The 27,109-nt window shown below is 37.7% G+C and overlaps 1 protein-coding gene across 5 annotated transcripts in view; it reads right to left on the bottom strand.

Moving 5' to 3' along the window:
- Nucleotides 1–27,109, bottom strand: part of EBF1 (EBF transcription factor 1) — a 428,098-nt gene that overhangs the window by 376,822 nt on the left and 24,167 nt on the right. For all 5 annotated transcript variants that reach the window (XM_060765565.2, XM_060765563.2, XM_060765560.2 and 2 more), the window contains exons 5-6: nucleotides 27,017–27,090; nucleotides 17,399–17,467 (exon numbers count right to left, since the gene is read on the bottom strand). In XM_060765565.2, coding sequence (XP_060621548.1) covers nucleotides 17,399–17,467; nucleotides 27,017–27,090 — 143 coding nt within the window. The remainder of the gene's footprint in view (nucleotides 1–17,398; nucleotides 17,468–27,016; nucleotides 27,091–27,109) is intronic.

Genomic DNA, 27,109 nt, shown 5'->3' with positions numbered 1-27,109 from the left:
GGAACAGCCTCAGATTACGATAGTTTTTGGAGTGATTTTTATAGTGATTGCAATGTTATATATGTTTTAACATGCATTTAATTTTAATTTTTAAATTCTAATGTAAATGTATTTTAATTGTTTGTAGTCCAAAGGCCTCAAATTGTTGCCATATTTAATGCCACCTTGAGTCTCCTTTGGGGCAGAGAAAGGCAGGATATAAATAGAGTAAATAAATAAATAAAGGAGTTTGAGTCTCGCTTTTTTAATCCAATAAATAGAAATAAACAAATACAAATGTTTTGTATACAGAAATATCTCTAGAATCTCCACTAGGAGATGTCTGCTATTAACATTGGAAGAGACACTACTAAATAGGCCAGTGGTCTGGTTCTGTATAAAGACATTTCATATTTCATATGATAACAGAGTTTCTGTTAGGTTGTAGCTCTCTTTCCTGCATTCCTAATTCAAGATGCTTTTTCAGACTTACAACACATTTCAATCTCTGCTAGTAGGAATGAGACCCTGTTTCAGATATCATCAGCGTATACTACAAACAGATATCTGTCTCTAAACACAAGGTCTTAACTGTTGTAGCCCCAAGTTAGAAATGTTATCTTCCTTTAGATTTGAGAAGATTTCAGTGCTTGTAAGAAAGGCTGTAAAAACCTCTGTGACCTTTAGTTTATCTCATTGTGTGTATAAGATGTTTTGCTATATTTTCATTAACAACTTCATATCTTTGTTGGAATCTATAAACTATAAGATGATATTTTAGGAAAATGTCATATAAATTGGCTCAAATAAAATAAATGGTCACATTTTTAAAAAGTGTTTGATGGGGAACATATTGTCTATGTCATGTTCAATGTATAATGTATTACGGCAGAGTATCCTGAACAATCTGTCAATTTGCAAGCTGACTGAAATCTCTGTTGAGGGTGTCTTTAGCAAGGAAAGTCTGCCTGAATTTGTGCCAGCCAGATCCCACATAAAAACGTGTCAAAACTGACATGTGGGTGGGGAAAGGGGTAATTAATCTCAGTTTTGTGGGCCTTCTTACCTCCCCCTTACTTGTCTCCATTTCCCTCCAGCACTGGAGGAGTTAAAGAAAACAATAAAAGAACAAGTGAGTGTACAGGATAGGATTTACTGGCATTTACTTTTAATCTATGGTCCTTTGCTCTGTGGCTTATCAGCCCGATGTCAGTCCTTTTTCCTCCTTTATATTTCATGAGCAGCCCCCCCATGCTGCTACTGAGAGGCACAGAGCCCAAGTGTCTGTAAGCTTTTTGTCAGGTAAAAAAAAGAAGAAAAAGGCAAGGAACAAGAGAGAGAAAAGCAAAGCTAAGAGGCATCTATTAGATGTCACTAGGCTTTTGTATTCATGTCAATGATTCAGGATTAGAGTATTTGAAATAATCTTATTGAGAGGAATCAAAAGCCCCACTGAGCAGGAGGCTGCTCAGTAGCATATGGCAGGGCAGGAGACAATATCTTATTAAAGATGTGTTAGCTAACACTATATATATATATATATATATATATATATATATATATATACACACACACACACACATGCGCACACACACACACATATATATACACATACATACACACATACCACATATTATAAATTTATTGTGCCTCCAAGAGTTAGCTAAATGGCATAGTTGGAGAATTCCATGTTGGAGAACCTTTGTGTTGCTATAAAGATGTATAGATTTGCCAGATAGTCAGTTCAAATCACAATGACACTATTCTCCGTTCCCTTTCCTTCCCTCTCTCCCCTGCAGCCTTCCCAAGTACTTCACCTTCAACTTCCAAAGTGTATTTAGAAGTAGCACTTTCAGAACGTGAAACTTTGACTATGCTAACAAAGCACAGCATTATTTGGCCCTTGAATATATATATATATATATATATATATATATATATATATATTCTTGCTAATATAATCTTTATGCTTTTTCTGCTCTCAGAAAAATCAAGAGGACAATGCATGACTTTTAAAATTCAAAAAGGGACATTTTCTACTGTATGGGAAAACATACAGGAGTGGGAAAACATTCCTGTCTGAGTAGGAGTTTTGCCAGATTAAGACAATTGCAATTCTGTTATAATGAACCCTGTATTTTAAAAACCTTTATCTGTACTGGGACAAAGGTTTGTAACTGGAGAAAAAGCCTGCACTAGATTTATCTTCATCTGCCTACACCTTTCCAAGAGCTTGGAACTGAAGACAAAACGGTACTGTTCACAGCATTTCAACAGTTGCTGTGAAAGTCTATATCTAGGTCACTTTAATAATGTCCAGGATATAATTTCAAGGTAATGAAATAACACATTTTAACGATCTACTTCATACCAAGAGCAGATTAACAGCACCAAGCATGTCACATTCATTTTGAATATAGATTTTCATATAATAAAGTAATGTAACAAGTGTTTTAAAGTAGTGGCGCAAATTATTCAAGACATTTTTAAATTACTTTCTTTGAAAAATTATTCTCCTTAAAAATGTTTAAAGTAAACTTCTCATCCATATACCGTAGTAAGTAATGTCATAACTGCCAATGCAAAGTTCCTGAAGTGACACACTGATAACTCTATATGGCCTGTATGTATTTTTCCATAACTCTGACAGGAAATAAGCTGGAATGTTAAAAGAGAAACAGAAAATTCAGGGCATAACATGCCATTGCTGCTCCTTACACACGCCGCTTGTTTTTTCTGAAGTTGTGTTAAATAGCTTTTGAAAGTCTGGTTTGGTCACCTTCTATATAGGATCCATTGATCACAGTTTACTTGGACTCATCAAAATTAACCATATGTGATAGCTTATTGCTTTATTGTGCTATATGAAAATGCAGGTAAACACTGTAAACTGGAGTAATTGAAGTACAGTGTTCACTGGCAACTGCCAGCTGTTTTGTTGTTGCTCCTGCTGCTGCCAACCACACCAACAGGAAACAAAAATAGGGAAAACCCATTTGGAGATGGTATACAGACAAAATCACCATATATTGACATTCTTTTGTCCTAAGCAATTATGCTACAAGCATTCTTAAAGGCATCTGAATATCATGGACCTGATCATCTCCTCTCCCAGTTTGCCAATTGACCTGTTGGCTTTTAAGTTCATGGGCTCTTCAAAGGTGGCTATGAGTCCCACATTTCAGATAACAGTCCTGTCTTTGAAGGGGTTGAAAGCCTGAAAGCCGTCAAGCTCAAGAGCATTTCTAGACAGAGGACTTCCCATGCTAGCATGTGGAAGTCATGGTGCAAATATTCTTTTTGTTTTCACATAAATGATTTTGTTCAATAGGGAAATGTGATAGAAGTGGTTTTGAAAAATCAAGTTTAGATGAACTAGTTGATTTGCTCATTAAGTTATTCATAATAACTTTTAAACAAGTGATTTCATCCAGCTTTCGAGATTCCCTAGTTAATGCTGAAGTTTAAAATGTGGTTTAGATAATTAGATCATTAGAATGTGTGCCTCTCCCTTTGTCACTTCCAGCAAAATATAAAGGCCTGCTGGCTCAGAAGAAATCTTAAATTTGAAGGAAATTTATAATCTAGCTCTACTTAAGCAGACTAATCTGTATGGTATCTTTGTAAGACAGCAGAGACAAGGAAAGTACTTTCTGAATTCCAAGTGCGTGTGGAGCAAAAAAAAACAAACAAACAGTGAAGATTAGGGAAAAGGGGAAAAAATGGAAAAGAAGAAAAAAATCTGTCTTGGAAGGGAGAGATTTGTTTACATTGTGGGCAACCAACTGACCCGAGCACTTTCTGAATGTGCCTCCTATGCGTGTGTATGGAGGGAAAGTGAAAGGTTGGAAGTGCAGTAATACCCCTCCCCCAAAAACCTTATATTCTGGATCAATTTCTATTCTATATTATTGTGTGTTATACTGTATTTTTAGATGAAATGCAATAAACCACTTTGCAGTTCTTCATTGTATAACACTACGATAGGATCTTGGATGATCAAAGGTTTTCCTCAAACTCACTAATCTTGTTCTCTTGGTTTCTCCCTCCCTCCTTACCTCTCTCCAACTTTCCCTTTTTAAATTTTACCCACATTCTTTGAATTATGCAGGTAGGGAAAATGGCCTAGTTAGATACCTAATCATTGAAACTGCAGATGCCACAGACTGTATTTCAGATTCCCATATCCATCCTGTACACAAAACCTGTGCTTTCTACTGATCTTTGCAGACTGTATTTCTTAACTGTGAGTGGCAAAAAAGCAGAAAAGACATTTTGCAACTGCTCAAAGATTCTCAAAATTTTCAAATTAAGAATTCAAACGTACTTCATCACCACATCTTCATAGATATCCATTTGCTACTATACTTGTAGATGAATGCCCTCTTAGTGTAATAATACATTATCTATTAACCTTTAATGAACAAGGCATTTTGAGAGTGAATAAAGTGAAAGTATGGGTGGTGTGGTAAGAAAAAGATGGATTTTTAAAACTGAATTTTAAAAGTTATTCGATGTGGCCTCATGCTTTGGAACAATCTTTGCCAAATGTTGAACTTGTGCGATTCCCAGGCCACAGTCCTATTATAAACTCCCGGGGTACAGTGAGCATACAACCCCCATTACGCCAGTTCCACTGGCTGCCAGTGTGCTACCAAGCACAATTTAAAGTGCTGGCTTTAGCCTATAAAGCCCTAAATGGCTCAAGTCCAGCTTACCTGTCCAAATGTATCTCCCTCTATGAACCATCTTGGAGGTTAAGACCATCCAGAGAGGCCCTGCTCTCGGTCTCACCCCCCCCCCCCCTGCAAGTATGACTGGTGGGGATGAGAGACAGGGCCTTCTCAGTGGTGGCTCCTCTACTATGGAACTCCCTCCCCAACAAAATTAGATCAGCACCCTCCCTCCTGACCAGAAAAAAAGTAAAAACTTGCCTATGGGACTAAGCTTTTGGGCAGTAAGCAATACAAGGAATGATCAAAGATTATGTGCAATTAATATGTAATATTTGGAACAGCCTTAGACCATGATTTTTGGATTATGTGATTTTAACGTTTATATTAATATGTTTTAACGCCACATTTTAATGTTTAAATGTTGTTACATTTTTATGATTTAAGTGACAGTTACGTGTTATTGTTGTTTTATGTTAGGTGTCATATGTATGTATACATTTTGCCACAAATATGTTTGAAAGCACTTTAACACACACACACACACACCCTGCCCCCGGGGTGAGAAAAGCAGTGTATAAATGAAGCAAATAAATAAATAAATAGTAGTCCCTGTAGAGAGAAATCTAAACTAGAGGAAGGCAAATTTAGAGAGACAAAAGAGAGAGACATTCTGAAGGAACAATCTTCAAAAAGCAAAGCAATCTCCATATGGATAATAATGAAAACCTCCATGCCATGTTAACACCATGCCCAATACTGATGTCTAAATCAATGAATTGCCTAACAATAACTAGCTAAATTAAACAATTTGAATTATTAGTGTTTACATTAGTGAATACCTTCCTCAAATTTCTAACAGTTGACATTGCCAAATACATTTTCAAATTTACTATTCTAAGCTCTGGCTCCAAGTGGAGAATCATGTTGTGTAATGTTCATGGAATGAAAGAGGGCAGATGGTGTAATAGAAGCCTTGTCTAACTGTGGCTTCAAAGGAGGCAGGGTAGCAAACCAGAGGTAGCTGGTGGTTTCCAGTGTCTGTTGAATGAGGTAGCCAGTTCTTCTCCTCTCTACATACATCTACCTGCTGTAAATTCACTTTACAGTAGATGGTAATGCTGGAAAGACATACTGATCTCATTTTTAAAAAAAAGTCTTTTGGGCATTAAAGAATGAAGGGGGGGGGCAGAACTATAGGAGTCTATTAGCCAGAACCATAAGCTGTATGGGGATTCTTCACATGCTAATTTATAAAACAATATATCATGAGAATGTACACAGAGTATCCACCATCACATCTGAAAGGCCAGTACAGACGAAGGTCTCCCATAAATACACAAGGCAAGGAGCATCCATAAGAATCAACTATGTAGCATAGCAAAAGCATATACTGCAAAACAGATATGTAGTACTTCATGGCCCATGGTACTTTATTTTCTTCATTCATAACATGTAAAGAGGTTTGAGATCTCAAAGTTAGAATTTAAATTTCTATACTTAAGAATATAGCTGTACAACTCCATCTGAAAAGGCATCTTATTGCAGTTAAATATTACTTTATTCATCAGTTTCCTCCACCCTTCTCTAGCAAGAGAAAGAAAATCCCCCATGATTCAGACACACATACTCAGAAATAATAAATTTAGAATGCATTTATCCAGTAACAACCAGTATTTCCATTCCAGTGGCACTAAAAAACTAAGCAAAGGAATTGTGGAAGCTGATTTACCCTACAGCAATAATTTCAAAGTTGAGATATTTCTGGATTTTCTCTTTTCTGCTCCCCTCTTCTGCACTCTTATAAAAAAAAGTGGGGGAGAGGGAAAAAAATCTCTTTCTACACACCCCAAAACCCTCTCTTTTTAATAATACATGAAATGGAATAAAAGATTCTTAGTTCTGTTGACCCAGGTAATCCTATGGGCCGCCTCTGTCCTCTTTGCCCCTTTGCTCACTTTGAAGTAGCAGCTAGCATTAAGAAATCAATAGCTATGAATAGGACATTTGAAGTTTTGTGAAGAGAAACAAAAGAAAAGCCCAGTCCTTTAAGGTACTAACCCCTGCAAGGTTGGCTGGGGAGTGCTCTGTGCTTTATGGGCTACCCTGCCAGAATCAGACCCTACCTTTCAGCCACATATTTCAAGCCCTTTATTACACTGAAAAGTATGGTACATATTCTCAACAGAATTTGTCCCTGAAACAAAGAATAATGCTCACCCACTCTCATCTTCAATGCACTTTACAGGAAGCAAAAAAATGAGAAGGAGGCAGAAATCACACATTATAAATCCAAAGGCCAAACTGTATCTGGTGCAACCAGAGAATTTGGCTATGTGTGGTTTCTTCCATACCTTTGAATATTCTTGTGAAAAACATTGGCTGTTACTCAAGTTTACAGTCACTGTAACGGAACCATATTAGTAACATATTGCTTTTCATTTGTAGCAATAGTATCCCTATTTTACAAAACAAAATGTGGATAACAATGCAAAATGTGTCCAATTTTCCCCAAAACCAACGTTTTTAAGTAATATGTAAATACTAATTGTGCATTGCATGCGCAGATGCATATAACATGACCAGATATTACATTATTTTGTTGAACTCCCATTGCCTTAAGAAGTAACGTATGACAGTTTATGCTGTTACTTGTAGTGCTACATTTCTTCTGATCTCTGATTAAGCAAAGAAAGAGAAATGAGGGCTCCATTTTATCTTAAAGAGTGCATGACAGAAGATCACAGAATTTTCTGCTTAGCTCTCTCTCTCTCTCTCTCTCTGCATTATTGGCTGAGGAGAAAATGTGTTGATTTCTGTCATGTCTACTTTCTTCTACAGTAATTCAGGACTCTAGCTTGTTTGGGTTTCTTATTTGTTAATAATGTGAGGTTTGAAGAAACGAGAAATGAATCTTATTCATCAGCCAAGCCTTATCAAAACACACAAATACAATGTAAAGTATACATCTAATTCGTGGAAAAATATAAATATACAAGTACAAGTACAGAGAGAAAAAGTGAGGGTGGCCAGTGAGGATTGAAGAGGAAGAAGAGAAAAGTCTGAAAGAGGTTTCAGTGTGTGTTTGAGAAATAAAGAGAGAATGAGTTTTACTGGATTCATGAATTCAAAGTCTCAGTCACCTACAACCTCAGTAAATGACACTGCCCCCCCCCCCCAAGTGTAGCCCAATTTTCAGGATTGTTATGTGACTAAATCTGTGAGTCATTTTGCCCTTTCCTGGTGGCCTTTTAAAGGGGGGAAAACAGAGACATGAAATATCCTTATTTTACTTTATAGTACACATCTCAAAAGGTAGTGACCCACCAAACCAAATGACAATGCGTATCAACCTTGTATGATGACCAAGCAGGAGTTAATATATCTATGTTAAGTACTTGGCAGGAGTTGGACACAAGACCAATTTACTCCAGTATGTCTTCCTCTACTGCATTTAGGACTCTGGCTTTTGGCTTGGAAGATCATTTTGTAGAAATACCCTACAGTGTCTGTGAATTTTCAACCTAAACTGGCTTTCAGCAGCAACACAGCTCCATTAAACTGTGGACTTCACTGTGAGAAGACATTGCTAGGGCTGTATATGAGCATATAGAGGCTTGTATATAAGTTGCATTTTTAGGCCACAGTAATCATTTGATCACACAATGCAGTGCTTTTCCCACCATCAGAAACATAGCTAGCATTATTCACTAGGCCACTGGCCAAGACACAATCAAGCACAGGAGTTCTGGATGGAGCAGCAGAATTAAAATAGGATAATAGTGATTTTGCCAGTTTTCATTGAAGTATATTTTGCTGAAATTCAGCTTGCTGGCTGCATACAGTAAAGCATTCTTGTCTTTTCAAAGCAGATCCTAACAGAAGTATGTAACTCACAATATTAAGCAAATTCAAATCCTGTTTGTTTCAATGGGAGAAACTGGAGCACATATTTAACTCTCCCACTTAAATCCATGACACACAAAAATGCTTAGCTCAACCACAACATGGAGCCCTCGGTGGCGCAGTGGGTTAAACCCCTGTGCTGGCAGGACTGAAGACCGACAGGTCGCAGGTTTGAATCCGGGGAGAGGCGGATGAGCTCTCTCTATCAGCTTCAGCTCCTCATGCGGGGACATGAGAGAAGCCTCCCACAAGGATGATAAAACATCAAATCATCCGGGCGTCCCCTGGGCAACGTCCTTGCAGACGGCCAATTCTCTCACAACAGGAGTGACTTGCAGTTTCACAGGTTGCTCCTGACATGACAAAAAAAAAACCCACAACACGCCCTTCATTTTATTACCAACATGTCCTTCATTTTATAGAATCACAGATTTGGAAGAAATGGCATGGGTCATCCAATCCAATCTCCTGCCATGGAGGAAAAACACAATCAAAGAAACCTTCTCATCCAGCCTCTGTTTAAAAGCCTCCAAAGGAAGGAGCTTCCACCACACTCCAAAGCAGAGAGTTCCAGTGTTGAACAGCTGTTACGGTCAGGAAGTTCTTCCTAATGTTCAGGTGGAATCTCTTCTCCTGTAATTTGAACTCATTGCTCCAAGTCCTAGTCTCCAGGGCAGAAGAAAACAATACTGCTCCCTCTTCCTTGTCATGATCAAGCAACTCACCCTCATTTTCACTAGGGAAATGGGACTCCTTTGCATTCAGGCCAGGAGTGGGGAATATATGGCCTTCCTGATAGCATGGTACCGTTACTTCCATTTTTACTCATAATCTTTTGTTCTTGGTAGGACTGATAGGAGTCATAAAACGTCTGGAGGGATATACATTTTCCACCCATGTTGCATGCTGCCTAATTTACCTTGTCTTTGTGTAAAGACAGAAAGATATATGGTGAAGGTTCCTACTTCTGAAGATAGCAGAGCTTTGAGCATACCTCTGTTACTTGAATTTATTTGTAAATATATGGTTTAACATTTTGTTGAAAACATACCTCATGTTAGTTAATGTTCTGGTCCAAAATGCTACATTATTGTGCTTTCCCTTACAATTTCCCCAGATTGCATCAAGCCTTCTGACTTTTTTCCTACAAATCATCACCCACCCACCAATCACCACTGGCACTCATTCTCTTTTGTTTGCTGCCACTGGTCATACTGGCTATTATTTATCTATTTCACTTCAATTTTAGGACAACTCAGTAAGCAGAGGTGTTTGATAACAGTATCTATGGATCTTAGAAACCAATTACTAGAGACAACACATTTTAAAATCAAGATAAAACCAGAAAGGAAGAGAGAAATCACTACAGCATATAACACTAAAGTAAAACCAGCAGCGAAAAAGAAGACTAACAACCAAAAGCACTAAAAACTGTTCTTAATATGCTTGTAAGAAGAAGTTCTTAACATGACACCTAAAAGACCTTAATGTAGGTACCACAGATACCATCACTTGGAATGGCATTCTATCTGGTTTATGTCTGCTTGTGGCATAAACTGATTCCGATCTCTGACTCATGCATGAGTATATGAACAGAAAACTGGGTGGTACAACCATTTTAGGAAGTGATGGCTGCAAAAATGGTTTGGCCAGCATTAAGCAGCAGGTTCCAGTCACATCCATAAGTCATGCCCTTAAGCCATGCCAAGGGTACTTAAAATTATTTGCAACCAGATAATACTTGAGATAGCTGCAGTGTGCCAAAAACAATGAATCTATGTTCAATTCACACCAAGCAGGGTATGTACCCAGCTGGTTCAGCAGGGGATGAGTTACATGTGGAAAGCATAATAGAAGAGGGTTTTCCTACAATGGTTGGGAAATGTTTGTGTGAATGGGCTTTAATATACAAACAATCCATGGACTCCTGACACTATATGAGCAACACAACAGGAAAAACTGGAATACTTTGCTAAAGAATTCAGGGCTTTGGAGGTAGTGGTCAAACAACAGTACTTCCACAGAGGAATAGCTCACTGGCTACGCCCTCATAAAACAATCTTGGAAATCCTGGCACAGAGTGTAACACCAAATGTTTTCTACTGGAATCTGGTATATACTGGGGCCATGGAAATAATATCTGAAAATATCTGGCTTAAGGATTGGTGGAGGTATTGCTTAACCTTACCTTAGAATGAGCTGCTTTTAAAATGCCTATACTCATTACAATGAATTGGTTCCAGACAAGAAAAAAAGCTAACAATAAGCCAGTGTGGTCAAAACCAAAACCAGCCAAGCTACAGAACAGTAAACCTACAGGACAGTACCTAAAGCACAATGTCTTTATCTGAACATACTAAAGTTAAATAGATAAGTAAGTTTCAGAGCCTCTGCATGTTTGTGTACACTACAGCTCAGTTACATCCATCACCTAGGCACTGGAATAATTTATTTTATTGTTTAGGAAAACACTTTCACTAGTCTTGAGTAAGACTGGGGCATATATCAACTGTGGCTGAAACAGACAATCATTTTTAAGAGAGCTAAAGGTACTCTAGCAGCATTGCGCCCCACTGACATTTCTTTTGTTCCACAGTCATCTCTGTTCAAAGAGACATTGCAGTTTTTTGAAGCATCTCAGAAGCCTGCAAAATCTATTTGTCAGAAATAATCCTGGTATGAGCGGGCACACTGTGAGCAAACCTGTAGCTGTCATATGACTTTCAAGTGCTGGGGTGGAGTGAGGAAACAAGCTCTATCCTTCAGATGTTGAACTAAAGGTTTAGAGCTAGGGTGGGAAACCTTTGCCTCTTCAAATGTTTGGGACTTCAGCTTCCCAATGCATGAGGCAGCATGGTCAATGGTAAAGCAGAGTGAGAACTGACATTCAAAATAGCCACAGAGTCTAACGTTCCCCTCCCCTGGTATGGCCCTGAATGGCTGTATTTCTTTTTGTCCAGGGATGGAATAGTTACAAGCTAAAATAGTAACTAAGGGAACCTATTGTGCAGAATTGGTTATGCTGGGCAGATTCTGCCATATGTGCTGAAAATGTACATTACTTTCCATGTTTATCTTAAGTAGAAGAAGAATTTTTGCACACTTGATTCATACATGAGAACAGAGAATGGAAGCTAAACATCAAGCAAAGACACCTCAGTCTATTTCCATAGTGGTCAGTTGTTGGAGCATGTCTATGTGGTGTGGGTGTTTAAATATTCAGCCATGTCAGACACGGAAGCCTCTTTCACAAATCAAGAAATAATAAGACCCTTCCTTCCTGTTGTATTGCACCCTATGTGACTTTTTTCATTATCATCTTTTCAGATTCTTACAAAGCAAACCTAATTAGGAAGCTTTCTCATTAGTCTTCCAGAAAAATTAGCACAGCTTATGCTAATTACTCCTGTAAAATTTAATAAACTCATTGAAATGGGAATAGTCTAATGAGGTTTTATTTATTGAACTAGAATAACTATATGGGAAAAAAGGTTAGGACATGGGAATATCCAGCATGGCAATAAAAGTACAATTTATTCAATTCCTAACCAGAAATTTTTATTGCAAACCTTTTAAATTCAAATATGAGTTACTGTTTGAATGTTAAATCTATGTAAAATGCAATAACAGAAAGTGGTTCATTTTTTAAATTTTCCTGCTATAAGTAGGCTGAATGTGCACAGTGCACTGGAAACAGATATTGTTGCACACTGAATTATTTTGCATTACATTCACTTCCTCAGATATTGTGTTTCCTCTGCGTCTTAACAAAATCACAAATGTCTTAGGAGATGTACGTTTTTTCCTTAAAGTCCTGCTTCTTTAAAATAATTATAACAGATTTTATGACATGTCACATATGATGGTACATGTGGCATGTCATACATAGACAAAAGTGACCTGATCTGGGAAAATACACAAAACACCAGTTGGGGATGGAAAATGAAGAAACACTTTCCTATTATTAGCATGTTTGTGTCTCAGCAGCAGCCATAACCTTTAAAAATTGCTTCTGAAACTTTAGTTGTGCAATCATATTTTTATATCTAAGCTTACATTCCCAAGCATTCATTTAAGGGGGGCATGCATACAAGACAAACCCAACATGGCCATATATTCCAAAAAAACCTACAACAAGCCAAACATACACTGCTTTGTTTTTTCTACTGACTTGGATCAGTGATGAAGCACACAATTTTCATGGAAAAAGTGCCATCCCTGCCAGCTCTAGCTTGAGCTAGGAAAGACCTTGGAAATGTTCAATGTGTTGTCAAAGGCTTTCATGGCCAGAATCACTGGGTTGCTGTGAGTTTTCCGGGCTTTATGGCCATGTTCCAGAAGCATTCTCTCCTGACATTTCACCCACATCTATGCAGGTATCCTCAGAGGTTGTGAGGTCTGTTGTGAAGTGGCAAGTTGCAACATTCACAATTGTCTCAAATAGACAAGAGTTGTTTCTCCCATTCTGGACATTTCACAGATATATAAACCTTACTTGACTAGTCTCCAACAGACCTCACAACCTCTGAGGATGCCTGCCATAGATGTAGGCAAAATGTCAGGAGAGAATGCTTCTGGAACATGGCCACACAGCACAGAAAACTCATAGTAACCTTGGAAATGTTATTGGGTACAACTTCCAGAATCCCTAGCCAGAATAGTGATGCTAGGTAGAAGATTTTGGAATTTATATTTGGACAAATACATTCTTCAAGCAGTAGGAAGGACTGCTGTTCGAATCCTAGAGAGCCACTGCAAACAATGTGCAGAAAATGATTCAGGTTTACTTCACAAAAAGGAAAATCAGCTTGTTTAGCAAGACTTGTAAATGTTTGGTTTTTATACTTATTTTATAAGGGATCATGAAAAAAATTCAGAGGTAGAAAGGGGTCACAAATGGAAAAAGTTTAAGAAGCCCTGGCCCAGACAAAAATGGGGAAGATGGATCAAATATGGGACTTGACACAAGACAGTATCTTGCATTCTGCAAAGTCAACTGCCTATCTAAATAATAATTTTATACTCCACTTCAGAAACAAAACTGTATTCCAAGGAAAATGTCCCTCAATGTCACTTTCTAGATTCCCCTCCAGTACATATGCAGTACTAAATTGTGCCAAAATCTGACATTTAGGATAGCGGCTCCAGTGCAATTACTTCTCTCATACACACACACAACACATATGCACATACAGTAATCATATATAATGTTATATATACGTTGTAAATGAATATAGAAATTACAACCACATTTTAGAGCTCTGTAGTAGTGATGATAGTAATATATGCCCCTAATTCTTCTGTATGATCAATGCAATCAAACAAAGGTACCTATCACCATTCACCAGTATATCTTTGGGCATCTGAAACATCTGTCTTAGATTCCCTCAATTCAAAGGGCACTGTTACAATCCACTAACATTCAGACAGATTATAATAATATATATCTGCATGTGTCATATATCCATCTAATGGTACAAATAAGGATAATTCCTTATTAAGTGTTCCCTAAACCATACACTGTAGATGTAGGCAAAGGGTAATCATCCTTACATAGAATCATGCATGTAATTTAAATGTGTTCCTAGTCTGCTAAAATATATTTTTACATGCCCATTTTATGGTTAAATAATGAGAGAATATCTTTGCAAACCTCCTCCCAGGCACCAAAACATGCCCCATGAAGGATCACTTGCATTAAAAGTATATGGTTTTGCATATCAATTGGCATAATAGCTTACAATTTTATGCATGCAGGAGTGACAGCAGAGTGCAACTCAACATATGTTCCAACTCATGACAGCTTTTTAATGTTAAAACAAATTTGTAAAGTACTCTGTTTAAGACATAGGCCCCATATAGTGCGCTTTATACTTTGCCAAGTCGAGAGAAAAAATAATCAGTAAATGTCACTAGTAACATCACCAGAGCCACTAACTGCACAAAGCAGATACTATATTTTGCCTAAATCGTTTGAACTAGCCCTGGCCAAGAAAAAAGGTTTTAAGTACCCTACTGGGACAGATGCTAAGCGGCAACAATAGAAGCCACACTAATGCGATCCAGGTAACCCAATCCTGTTTCAAAAACACAGGCCAGGCTAATTACAGCACTGCTGAGTCAAATTTCTTATGCCACTGCAACTCACAAGAACAGGTCAAAATCAAATGTTATTCAAACAGCAGTCATATCAACCTCCTGTTTCAAAGTCACAACTTAAAACCAAAGGATATTTTTTGAAAAGATTAGCCAGTTCACATTAAAACTATGCGGTCAGATCAAGTGATTATAGCACCATTTTACAAACCAAGCTCAAATCTGTCCCAGTGAAAAGTATCAGCTGAAGTACAGTACGCCCAGCATTATCCATAATCACCAGTAATCTCTCCTAAAGAGGAGCTTTTTCTTTGGAAAAAATGGGATTCAGGGAGCTTCAAATCTGGTTCAAATGAATTAGGCTCCTTACATTTAGCTGTATAAAATCCACATTGAACTGGATGATATGGCAGTGTGGACTCAGATAATCCGGTTCAAAGCAGATATTGCGGATTATCTGCCTTGATATTCTGGGCAATATGGCTTGTGGAAGGGCCCTAAGTTTGAATGTATTGAACTATATCTTGTTTAACTATATTGAACTATATCTTGTTTAATAAGACAAAATGCGAGGAAAAATTCTTCCCACACAAAATAATAAATCCAGGAAACAATTACTTCAGGATAGTTGACTGCTTCATCCAAAGTATAAAAGTTGGTTACCAGTTGACTTTGAAGTTGGTTTGATATCCTACGGCCCTTCCACACAGCCCTATATCCCATAATATCAAGGCAGAAAATCCCACATTATCCGAGAGTGGACTCAGATAAGCCAGCTCAAAGTGGATATTGTGGGATGTTCTGCCTTAATATTCTGGAATACATGGCTGTGTGGAAGGTCCCCTAGTTTGGCTTGCAACTGCTGATCATAACTTACTAAAACAATTGAAAATCTGATGAACTAGTAACTTCCTGCTTTGACTGCACCTACCAGAGGAGGAGGAGAGAAGGGGCAATCCCGCCAAATGGACAAAAAGTGACTTCATGTCTTGCCTTGTGAACATGCCTAAGACTTTATGGCTTTATGTTGCTGGATCAAAGTTTCAGCCAAAAGAGAAAGAGACTATCCACTTAGTATTAAGGTTATCTTGGTTTCACTGGACAATATTAATATTAATTATTAATTATTAATATAATATTAATATTAATACTTTTATATTAATATAATAATATTAAGGTTATCTTGGGTTCACTGGATTGGTTGCATTTAATGCAACTGAAAATAACACCTTTAATCTCCATCACTTACGATACACTTGAATATACTCTTGTAATATTCCTAATGACTTGTTCACATATATGTAACATTGTCCTTTAATCAAGTATGGAATATTCCCTAATGCATATATTTTCGGCCAGTTCATTAATATTTTGCAGACACATCTGCTAGAAGCTGCTACAACATACACTACTATTTTAAATATCATGCCAGAGATATGACACTCTATTAGTATGTGTATTTAGTTTTTTGTTTTTTTTAAAAAAAACTAAGTCCATTTCATCAGTACGAGGCTTACTCCCTAGTAATTACCTTTATAATTAGAGATAAATTCAATTGCGAATCAGTTCCTTTTATCTAGTCACTACATCACTGAATGCTACCTCATTCCTTCACCACATCTTACACTTTCTAATTTCTATACAATCTCACAAAGAAAAATGCTCTGAACTTAATTTGGTTAACATTTACTTAGACAAGAAAGAAAGCGAGTGACTTCAGTTCAATACCAATATAGAACTCCTTTTATCTGGGAATAGACATCAACCTTGTGTGGTCACTTAATTCTCACTGAGGGCCCTTCCACACAGCCATATAACCCAGAATATCAAGGCAGAAAATTCCACAATATCTGCTTTGAACTTGGTTATCTGAGTCCACACTGCCATATATTTAGGTTCAAAGAAGAAAATGTGGAATTTTATTCATCTGTGTGGAAGGGGACAGAGTAATACAGCATCATCAGATGAGTTTCAATAATTAAAATGTAAAAATGACTATTTGGCTACAATGTTACCTAGTTTGCAAGCCTTGAGTAGAAATTGTCATGCCCGTGAATGTATTGTTTCATAGTGATTTATTCAGGCATGTCAGATACATACTATCATTTGGATCTGTTTAGAAACCAAAATAATTAAGACAGGCAAAATGAACTAATCAACTGACAATACAATCAAAATTGCACTCAAACCAAAGAAAACAGTCTGGAAACCGGGAAAAGCATTAAGGGAAGAGGAATCTTTAGTTTGCTGATCTCTCAAAGCGTCAATAAAATGAATCAAAGCTTACAATTTAGATGAATTGCATTCATGGGAACTACTGTAGCTAAAAAGTGATAATGATTCAAACATTTTTCAAAGCAAAAAGTTAAATATTTATAAATACCCAACCACATTTCATAAATCACAAACTATTATTTTATATTCTTGACACTTCTCCAGCACAGCATGCAGATCAAGCACAGAAAGGCGCAGAGAAATATATCCCCTTTAGGAACATGAATCAGAGACTCTATGGAGCCTCCTCTTGCAGTTGTTACAGTCCCATACAGCCTTTCCATAATAATAAAAAAATGCACAGTATTACTAATTTCATACAAACGACAAAATTACACCCACAGATGCACATTGCTCTTTTGCCCATTAACAACACAAGGTAGGTGTTTGACTATAATGAATGGCACCAAATAAATAAATAAATAAATAAATATGACATAAATTCAAGGAAAGAGGATAACAGCCCTTACCTGTCAATTATCACTGGATCTGAGGGAGTCTCATTTCTGTTGCCACAGCTTTTCTTGTCACAACAGCGGCTACAGGGTGAAAGGAAGAGGATTTAGTGCAACCGTTATACTCCAAAATCATAATTACAAAGACAGAGGGGTTCACATTGATGGCTAAAGTTACCACTCTGTTCCTGCCTGGAAATCAGTTGAATATGGCAGGTCAGATGCAGGTTAATTACTAGATTTAACTTCTTGTACAGCTGGGAAGCAACAGCAACTACTGTAGATGTGTAAAAAACAGGTTAGCCTTCTGTTAGTGATAATAATGCTATATTTCTTGACAACTTTTGCCAATTACCCTTCAAATAGTTTGTAACATCAGATACTATTCTCCTATGGAGAATAGATGCTTTCAGTGCTCTAGCTCCATCATGTTGTTTAAATCCTGAACATCCAAGTGTACTTTTTAAAAAATGATTGTGTTGTGTATGAATACACATACATATTTCTAAACCTAATGATTGCATGCTGTTTGTTTGGTGGGATTGCAAGGTGTAAGAAAAGCTCAAAATCCAGAAAGTAAGCAAAACACATAGATATCTTAAATGCATACTTCTAATGCATTAGAAATTGCATTATTTAAAAGCAGTCCCATTATTTTTCTGTTGCTTGAAGCCTATTTGAAATAATACACTTGCAGACGAATTACAGCATGGCCCTGAGTGGTGATTTTTACTTTTACACTTAGCTCTGGCTGTTTAGGGTTTCTTTAGGCCCTAAAGATCACCTCTGGTGATGCCGCTACATATTTTTCGTTAAGTACTAACCACAGTTATTCACAACTTGCCATGCAAACATAGTTTCAGAGACAGAGAGAGAAATATATATTTTCCTGTTCTGAAATTGAGATAGAAATCCTAGATCAAGATTTAAGCGATTACTTCTTCTCTAACACTTATGAGACAAAAATTATTTAATATAGCTACTAACTTCTAGCACACAAAAACCCCCGATGCAGAACAAAGTGGAAGTTTAGTTCTGGCATCATAACAACTGGGAGGGAGGCTGTAAGCTAAGTAAAAACACACACCCCTTTAAGAGCCTTTGCAAGTTGAAGCAAGAAATGAATGAAGCCTTGCAATTTGCTAGTTAAACTTGAGATTTGCACATAGCCCTTTCCATTTGCCCAGAAATAAGTCCACCAAACTAAATAATCTGCACTCTCAGATCCTGTCTGGGAGATTACTACAAACTGGAGACTCAAGGCCAGGTGCTGAGATTAAAGGTAAAGAGTTTCCCCTTAACATTAAGTCTAGTCGTGACCAACTCTGGGGGTTGGTGCTCATCTCAATTTCTAAGCTGAAGAACCGGCATTGTCCATAGACACCTCCAAGGTCATGTAGCCAGCATGACTGCATGGAGTGTCGTTACCTTCCCGCCGGTGTGGTACCTATTAATCTACTCACATTTGCATGTTTTCAAACTGCTAGGTTGACAGCAGCTGGGGCTAACAGGAGGAGCTCACACTACTCCCTGGATTCCAACCAGTGACCTTTCGGTCACCAAGTTCAGCATCTCAGTGCTCTAACCCACTGCACCACCGGGGGACCCTCATGCTGATATCTGATAACCCTATTTATTTGTTACAGATTATAAACCATGACAAGCAAAAAGTACTCCCCACCTTTACTTCAAGTGCTAAAACTGTATTCACATCACAAACAAACATATCTAACTTCTTCATAAAAGTTCTTGTGCCATAGCATCACTATCCATTCAAAGCTTAACGTTTCTCTACCCATGCCTACAGCTGTCATCAAGTGTCTTTATTTATTAAATTAGGGTTTTTTTTAAAAAAAAATATAGCTTCTGCTCATTTTTCTTGGGCATAAATGAAATTGTTAGCCTAAAGGAGAGTAGACCTGCAGAATTTGTGGGATTTTCTTAAGAACCGGCTTAACATTTTGCAATTGACTCAATGGGTCCATCTAGTTGGGAATAACAATTTGATGTAGACCTACAATCTTAACCAAATTTATCAAGGAAGCAGCTTGAACCAACATAGTGAGATTGATTTCAGAGTAAACATAAATTACAATTATATGTCTACAAAATAGTGATAAGTTGGCCTTAAGTCAAACCTCCTTCTTTTAGTTGCTAACTTAGAAAGGTAAAATGGGGCAACTACTTTTACCCCTTGGCCTCTTTTTGATCTACCACATTTTTCCAGAAAGGTACAACTACTTCCTCTATGTAGAATTAATGCATTGCTAATTCTTAAATGTATAATTTCTATAGTTGGATATATAACTTTATTTAAGAATCTACATATCTATCTACACGGAAGTCAGTAGGGACCAGGGAAATCACTGGCAACTAACTGATCAGTTACATTACTTAGAAAACTTTGGCTCAATTTAAGCCAAGTTCCCAGTTAATTTGGGCAGCAGATTAAAACAACAATTTGTAATACAAGTTCTTCTAAAAAGAAAAAAAACAGGTGCTATGAGTGTCATCTTAAAAGAGGAATTTTCCCTTCACTTTCAGGGCTGCCTGCTTCTGAACCAACCCCTTCAACAGTTGTTTGATCTGCAGCAATTAGCAGGTGATCATGTTCACTTCCATGAGAAGGTTAACATTCTACCCAGTCAAACTCTGGCTAAGATGAAGAATGGACGAAAGCATTTTTCCTATCCCATTGATACCCTATTTCCCCGCACACTCAAAAAGAAAATCCTAGGCTAAAATGGCACCCAATGTGGCATGTGAATGAATAACCAAAAGAAGAAAGTATCCTCCTTTTCCTTCAGAAATTTCTGGTATATAACTACCAGATTTACTAGAATATAATGTGCCATCAAACGTAATGTGTGTCTAAGTTTTGAAAGTGTGCGTTACAAAAAATGGATCTCTCTCTAATGTAATGTGGGCATAGCATGTCAGGGAAACAAGTAGCATGAATGAGGCTATTTGGTAAGCCACACCCTTCCATTAGACAGAGGCCTCACACCATCCCCAACTGGCCCTATTCATGGGGTCTCATGATTGAGGCCAGTTGGGAATCGCATGGGACTGGGGCATGGGGCGAGAGACCTCTAGGGACACCGGGAAGCAGGATCCATGACTAAGTGGCAGGAATGACTGGGTAACTAGCAAGGCACCCCTCCTCCTTCTCTAGGTGCCATGGAGCCATGAGGCTGCTGCCGTCACCAAGAACAGCCTCTTGACATCACCCCCATCTCCCTGTCTGGCCTCCAGCCTTTTTCATGCAGTTGGGATTATGTGCATGATTCTAATGTTCCATCAAAACTAATGTACACCTCAATTTTGACAATATAATTCAGCCAAAAAGGTGAGCATTAGACTCAAGTAAATATGTTATATACAGATTCTTCAATTAATTCATGACATGTGTCCTCTGTTTTGACAATCTTTGTTATAGCTACATGGTGCTTTAAAAGAGATAGTAACTTCCTCTTAAAAGACTTTTCATGTAGTATGGGCACCTACATTACACATGCTTACTTGAATCTCTCTGAGTGATGACTTTGTTTGGATGTTGAATATGATTCTGGAATTCCTTACAATAAGGCAATGGCAAGCCTCCTCTGAATAAAATTTGTCATGAAAGTCCTACAATGTGGTCATCCTAAGTCAGAGTTGACTTAATGGCCTATACCAGAAAGGAGATATGTATAGAAAATGGGGATGAGGGCAAGAAATTGATGGACAGGGTCGGTAATGAAAGCCAGAATATCTGGAGCACCAAATGTTTCTTCAAGGTGAGGGAGATATACATTGTAATTTTGCCTACCTACAGGTACTTTCATGGGGAGGGCAATTTTTTTCCCTGTCATTATCACTGAAACATCCTTAGAAGTACAATGTTCTGTTACAGTGTGTTCAGTGGAGCTTACTTCCAAGCATAGAATACATTGCAGGCAGACTTTATTATTCCTGGGAGAGCTCAATGACGATAGCTGTCTTAATATTTCTTAGTGCTTGATCATTCAGCACATTGATAATTCCTGAGGAAGATAAACTACATAGAAGCCTTTGTGGTCTTCTATGTAGTTCATCTTCCTCACGTTGGGGCGGGGGGGGGGGGGGGGGTTGAGGTCAGACTTCAATACTAAATCATGAATATATCTAATAGAACAGTTTTAGCTTTGATGAGAATCTCACTATTCTAAAAAGTACATGTAAATCAGGAAAGAGTCAATCCAATTTTTCCTGCCATATTCCTGGCATATTCATTGTACACACTTAGAAAGTCCCAAAAAAAAAGCTTTGGGTAGCTTCGTCACTCTGTTTAGTGATTATGTAACTAACTGAAGACAGAGGTGAGGGATATTAGAAGTTATTCATAGACTCAACCATTCTCAATAGCTTCCACATGACCTTGTGAGTGACTTGTATTTCCCCACATATATAACCCTAATATATAAATAGAATAATGCCTTATATGTTCAGATCTATCCCACCAGGAGTGTATCTGATTCCCATGTTCATACGGAGAGAGTATTGTATGAATAAGATGCTTCACAACAGCACCCAATCATGTGGAGATGTCTACCTATCCATTCCATACACATCGCCCGCCAAAACATCCATGCATTAGTTTCCTGCTCATTTGCCTTCAATATAGCAGAATGACACAGCCTGCTTGAGGTGATCATGAATGTGAGCAAACTACAACAGTAGAGACTTCTAAAACTCAGCTCAAAGAGGCCACAATCTGGACTCTGCTTGGGGCAGAAAAGTGACTTGGATCAACACTGCACATACATCAACTCCACAAATGTTATTATGACAGCATCTGCTCCATATGGTAAAATATTGAATATATCAAGTTGGTCCTAATGCAGATACACATAAAACTAAGTTGGTGACAGCATATTTGTGCCCTTCCATGCTTCCACTGAAATGGGGAAGAGTTGTGGAAACTACCAAGATTTGATAGCAATATTGTGAAAATCCATCCCTTCCCTCTATACTAACTTCACACTAAATTTCTATGGACACACAATAGAAGAGTAGAAGAAAGTCAACACCATGAAGCACCAGAAGTGGCACACCACACAAATAATACTCCAGAGAGAGTGACAAAGTTTTTCATACGCTGGGGTGAGTTTTCTTATGCTGTTCAACAAAGCAGTGAATAAAATAGACTGACCCATCAGCACTGGTAATAAAATAATAAATAACACTTAGCACAGGATAATTTTTTTAAGTCATAACAATTAATTGGTTTTATGAAAACTATTTTTTTTAAATACATCTTTTAAAGGGCAAAAACTCAGAGCTACCAAAGTCTTGAAACATTTCACTGATGAGGTAAGACTGGAATCTACAACTCTGCCCAGTTGGTCATTGTTTCCATTTCTTCCAATAAACACCAATTAGCATATGAAGCAGTAATATATTTCTCTCTGCTCTGTAAAAAATAATTTGAAGAGATACCAGAATCTGGGGACTGCCCTTCAAGCATGTAAGACATTTCACATCCCCTTGTCCTACTTTTTTCACTCATATGTGTGCCGCTATGTAACAGATTTTTTAAGATCCAAAAACTAAAAACAGCACTTACAAAAAATAAACAGTGCAATTAAATACATGGCCTCACCTGCTCTCCAAGATGAGTGCATAAATTAGATGTGATTAGCATATGATTGTTTAAAAGAGCTTTTAAGAATGAGGTTCTGTGGGCAACTGCAGATTTATTAGGCTACAAGATGAAAGACCATGCATGCCTTGAGGTGGCAATGATTAGCAATACAGAGCGGGAAAAGAACATAGTGACCGCAGTGAATCAGACCTGGGAAAAAGTACTACCCTTACCACTTGGGTGACCAAAAGCACATTCATTCCTTAGGTGAGAAGCCCTGAAGTCAAGGTTCTGCTGTCAAGGTTCAAACTGACCCCGCCTCAAAAAAAACCCTCAGATTTTCAATACTGGTTTCCATTCTTTTGACAGTCATGAGAAGGAGTCTTGTTCTTTTAGAACTGAGATTGTTGTTTTTGCTGGTAGAATGGATACCCACAAAAGGTTTTGGAAGACTTTTTCATAATATGAATTATAATCCCCTCAAAAAAAAACATAGCAGCATGGATGGTTGTCCTTGGCACTTTCTACTCCCTCTATCTCTCTCTCAAAAAAAATTGATCTCTTCAACATACTTTGAAATTTGTGAAATAATCGAACATCTGCCTAAAACCCTAATTCATCTTTGCTATTTCTCATCCCTACTCATCCAGGATTTCTCCTCTAAAATCTCATTTCTTTGTCTCCTCCACTCCACAGTTTCCTCCATCCTGTAAATATTCTGATTTGGTGACATGAACTCAAAGTTTTATTGTGCTGTTATCCTTGATCGAAAGCATTGCTAGAAGTTGTTTGGGAATTAAATATCTAAAACAAGCTATTTTGAAGCACAAGCCTTCACTATTTCATGTCTGGAATGAAGAAATTCCATCTTAGAGAGAGCAAGCTGTCTTTCACACCATATGGCTAATGGTAGTGAATAGCAATTAGCTGGGCTGATTAATGGGGAACAGACTCTAATTTTATGCTTATAATTGAGGCTGCATTTGAACCCCTGGTGCAGATTCAGCACATCCCAACTTGTGCTTACAATGGGCAGGAAAGTAAGTGGCAATGAAATCAGGAACGATTCCTCCCATCCTTGTGAACACAATAGGCTTTTTCCTATTGTCTGTTGCATTGGTACAGTTGATCACAGATTTGCGTAATAAGATCAGGCAGTTTGATACATCATCGATAAATACCCAGCTGAATCCCAAAATATTTTCATATCTTTTTTCAAGATAAAACTGGGAGCAGTCTCCCATTTTTGGCTTTACAGATAGGTAAAGGAGAATTATTATTTTTAAAATATCCTTTGAATACTGAGGATGATATAAAAAGAAATTATGTATATTGTACCAAATGCATTCTGAGTGTTGTTTCCAGGTAGAAAAATATTGGCACTAATATTGTGAAAATATAAGTAAATGAAATAATTATGCATTCTTTCCCTGTCTTCCCATAACTATCACTCCTACTCCCTTTCTCTGTTGTCTTTTTAAATTGTAAACCCCTGGGGATTCGGCACCTGTTCCTTTCAAAGTCCAGTATAATTAGAAGGCATAAAATAAATGCTAACAACAACAAGAACAGGCTACCACTGAAACATATACGGATATTTTAAACTAGTTGTAGCTGCCACGTGTTGCTGTGGCCAAACTTCCCTCCTTCTTTCTCTCCTCCTTTCTTTCTCTCCTTCCTTCCCTTTTTTCTTTCATTCTCTCCTTCCTTCCTTCCTTCTCTTCCTCTTCCCTTCCTCCCCCACTTTTCTTTCTCTTCCCCTTTCTCCCTTTCTCTGGAATAAAGACGGTTCTCTGATATAGAGAAAATTAATAAGAGAAAATTAAGAACATCAAAATAACCTCACCAATCAGTGCTACTTAGATTTTAAGTTCCTTTGGTTTTAATACAATTCTTGTGGGCTCTTAAAGACCAATAAGTTTTATTTGGCATTAACTTTTATGGATTCCATCCCATTTCATGCACAACAGCTTACATGAAACAGATTTTTTTTCTAAAGTGTATCCATTACATGGATTTTGAGCAGGGTGTCTACCTCCTCTGTTCTAAATCTTAAGAAGTAACATAACAGATCCACATAATCATCATCAGTCAATTTAGCTGCTTTTCAGTTTTTTCCCCATTCTGCCAATATCATCCTGAAACCCGTTTCTGTCTTCTACAGAACTGGATTCCCTTCTTAGTTTGAAGACATGGGTGACACCTCAGTTATCTGCAGATATAGATAAACTCTGCTTCTCCTTCTCTGCCCAAGTTATTCTTAAGATGTAAAAAAACAAACAAACACTGGATTCAGGATAGAATCTGGTAGAAACAGAGGTGTCACTTATTTCCAAGTGAATAATTATAAGAACTCTTAGGTATAGTTAATAAATCAGCACTGACAAGCCCACTTTTTTCTGTTGGACCTCCAATTCTCACATAGACCTCATTTAGATTTAGAATATGTGTGTGTATGTGTGTGCGTATGTGTGTGACTCCATGCAGTCATGCCTGCCACATGACCTTGAAAGTGTCTATGGACAATGCCTACTCTTCGGATTAGAAATGGAGATGAGCACCAACCCCAGACTCAGACACAACTGGACTTAATGTCAGGGGAAAACCTTTTACCTATACCTATACTTATACCTCCCTCTCTCTCTCTCTCTCTCTCTATATATATATATATTCTAAATTAGGTCCATGCCTTACTGTCTCTCTCTCTGGAAGGGTGGCAGGTGTTACACTTTCCCCACACTAGTCATCTGGAGGTTTTCCTTTACACTGGAGTTTCAATGTATGCATATATCCCTGTTACACACAAAAATGCTTATGAACTTTATCATGTTGCTTAGGCAACAACTATTAGTCTTTGTTTCAATTACTTTACTGAGAGTTTCTCATATGATCTTGGGTAGTCCTTCCTTACCCTCTACCCTTCGGTTATATTGGATTACAATTCCCAGCCAGAATGGATAATGGGAGCTGTAATTTGACACATATGGAGCAAGCAGTGTTGGGGAAAGCTGACTGAGCTTTATCGAATGGTCAAGAAATACCCATTTATCAAATGGTCAAGAATACCCTCTGAATAGATACTATCCCTGCAGAAATTATCGGTGGGTGAAGTTTTTGAGGGGATGGATGTAAACATTTTCACTTGCTGCTGATTAAACTGCTGCAAAGGGAAAACAAAAAGGATCAATTCAAAATTTAACAACCCTGGTGCAGTCTTTGACAGAACAAAAAGAGTAATGTTTCCAAAATAGCCCCTCTTAGAGTAGTAGTTGCTCTTCAGTTTTTATACTTTCAGGAAGCCCATTTTGACTAAAAAGATAAACAGAAAGGGTTCCAAACAAGAACAAACCTTGTGCAGAGCCAATGTATACTTCTTATCCAAGGCTTCAAAAATGGGTGTACATTTGTATTATGAATGGTACCATTGAAAGAAAGAAAGTATGTTATACCCGTGCATATAAGTCTTTGCGGCATCCAGGCTTTATGTCTGCATTAAAGATATCATCGCCTTGACCACAGACCATGTTCCCCTTTTAGGCTGCTTGCTCCCTTCACAACCCGCCCAGATTGCATGTCAGAGCTTAGAATACATATAAAGTGTAAAGATGGCAATCTTGCCTATATTTCAGTCCAGCTGAATGAAAGTCCACTGTGAACTCAAAGTTTTAATGCGATTTTACTGCTGGAGATACTTCTGGATAATTACTAGGTCTTGGAAGTCTGCAATTTAGATGGTGTGTATGTGTGTGTCTGGAAAAAGAGATATTTTCTGTGCCTATTAAGGCCCAGTGTCTAAATGAAAACCTCTTGCATACCATTCAGGATTGAGCTCTAACAGATAATTGAAAATGGGTACGACAACTGTGACTTTGCTTCTAATTAGACACATAGATCTGTGTTATTTTGGGCTTGTTGAAGGCAACAAAAGCTATATTTTAAGTCCCAAAATAGCTACAGATTCAACCTAGTTTGCGAAGCAGAAATTCATTTTCTCTCAGCTAATTAAATGGTGACAGAATCTTTCTTACCTGCACATGATTTCATGGGTGAGCAAAACTCTGCACATTTCTGGGTTCTTGTCTTGGCCTTCATATACTATCGCCTGGAAAGAAAAGACAAGG

This window comes from Anolis sagrei, chromosome 2 (assembly GCF_037176765.1).
Source record: "Anolis sagrei isolate rAnoSag1 chromosome 2, rAnoSag1.mat, whole genome shotgun sequence".
Taxonomy (NCBI): domain Eukaryota; kingdom Metazoa; phylum Chordata; class Lepidosauria; order Squamata; family Dactyloidae; genus Anolis; species Anolis sagrei.
This window is presented reverse-complemented; position numbering and strand designations above follow the sequence as displayed.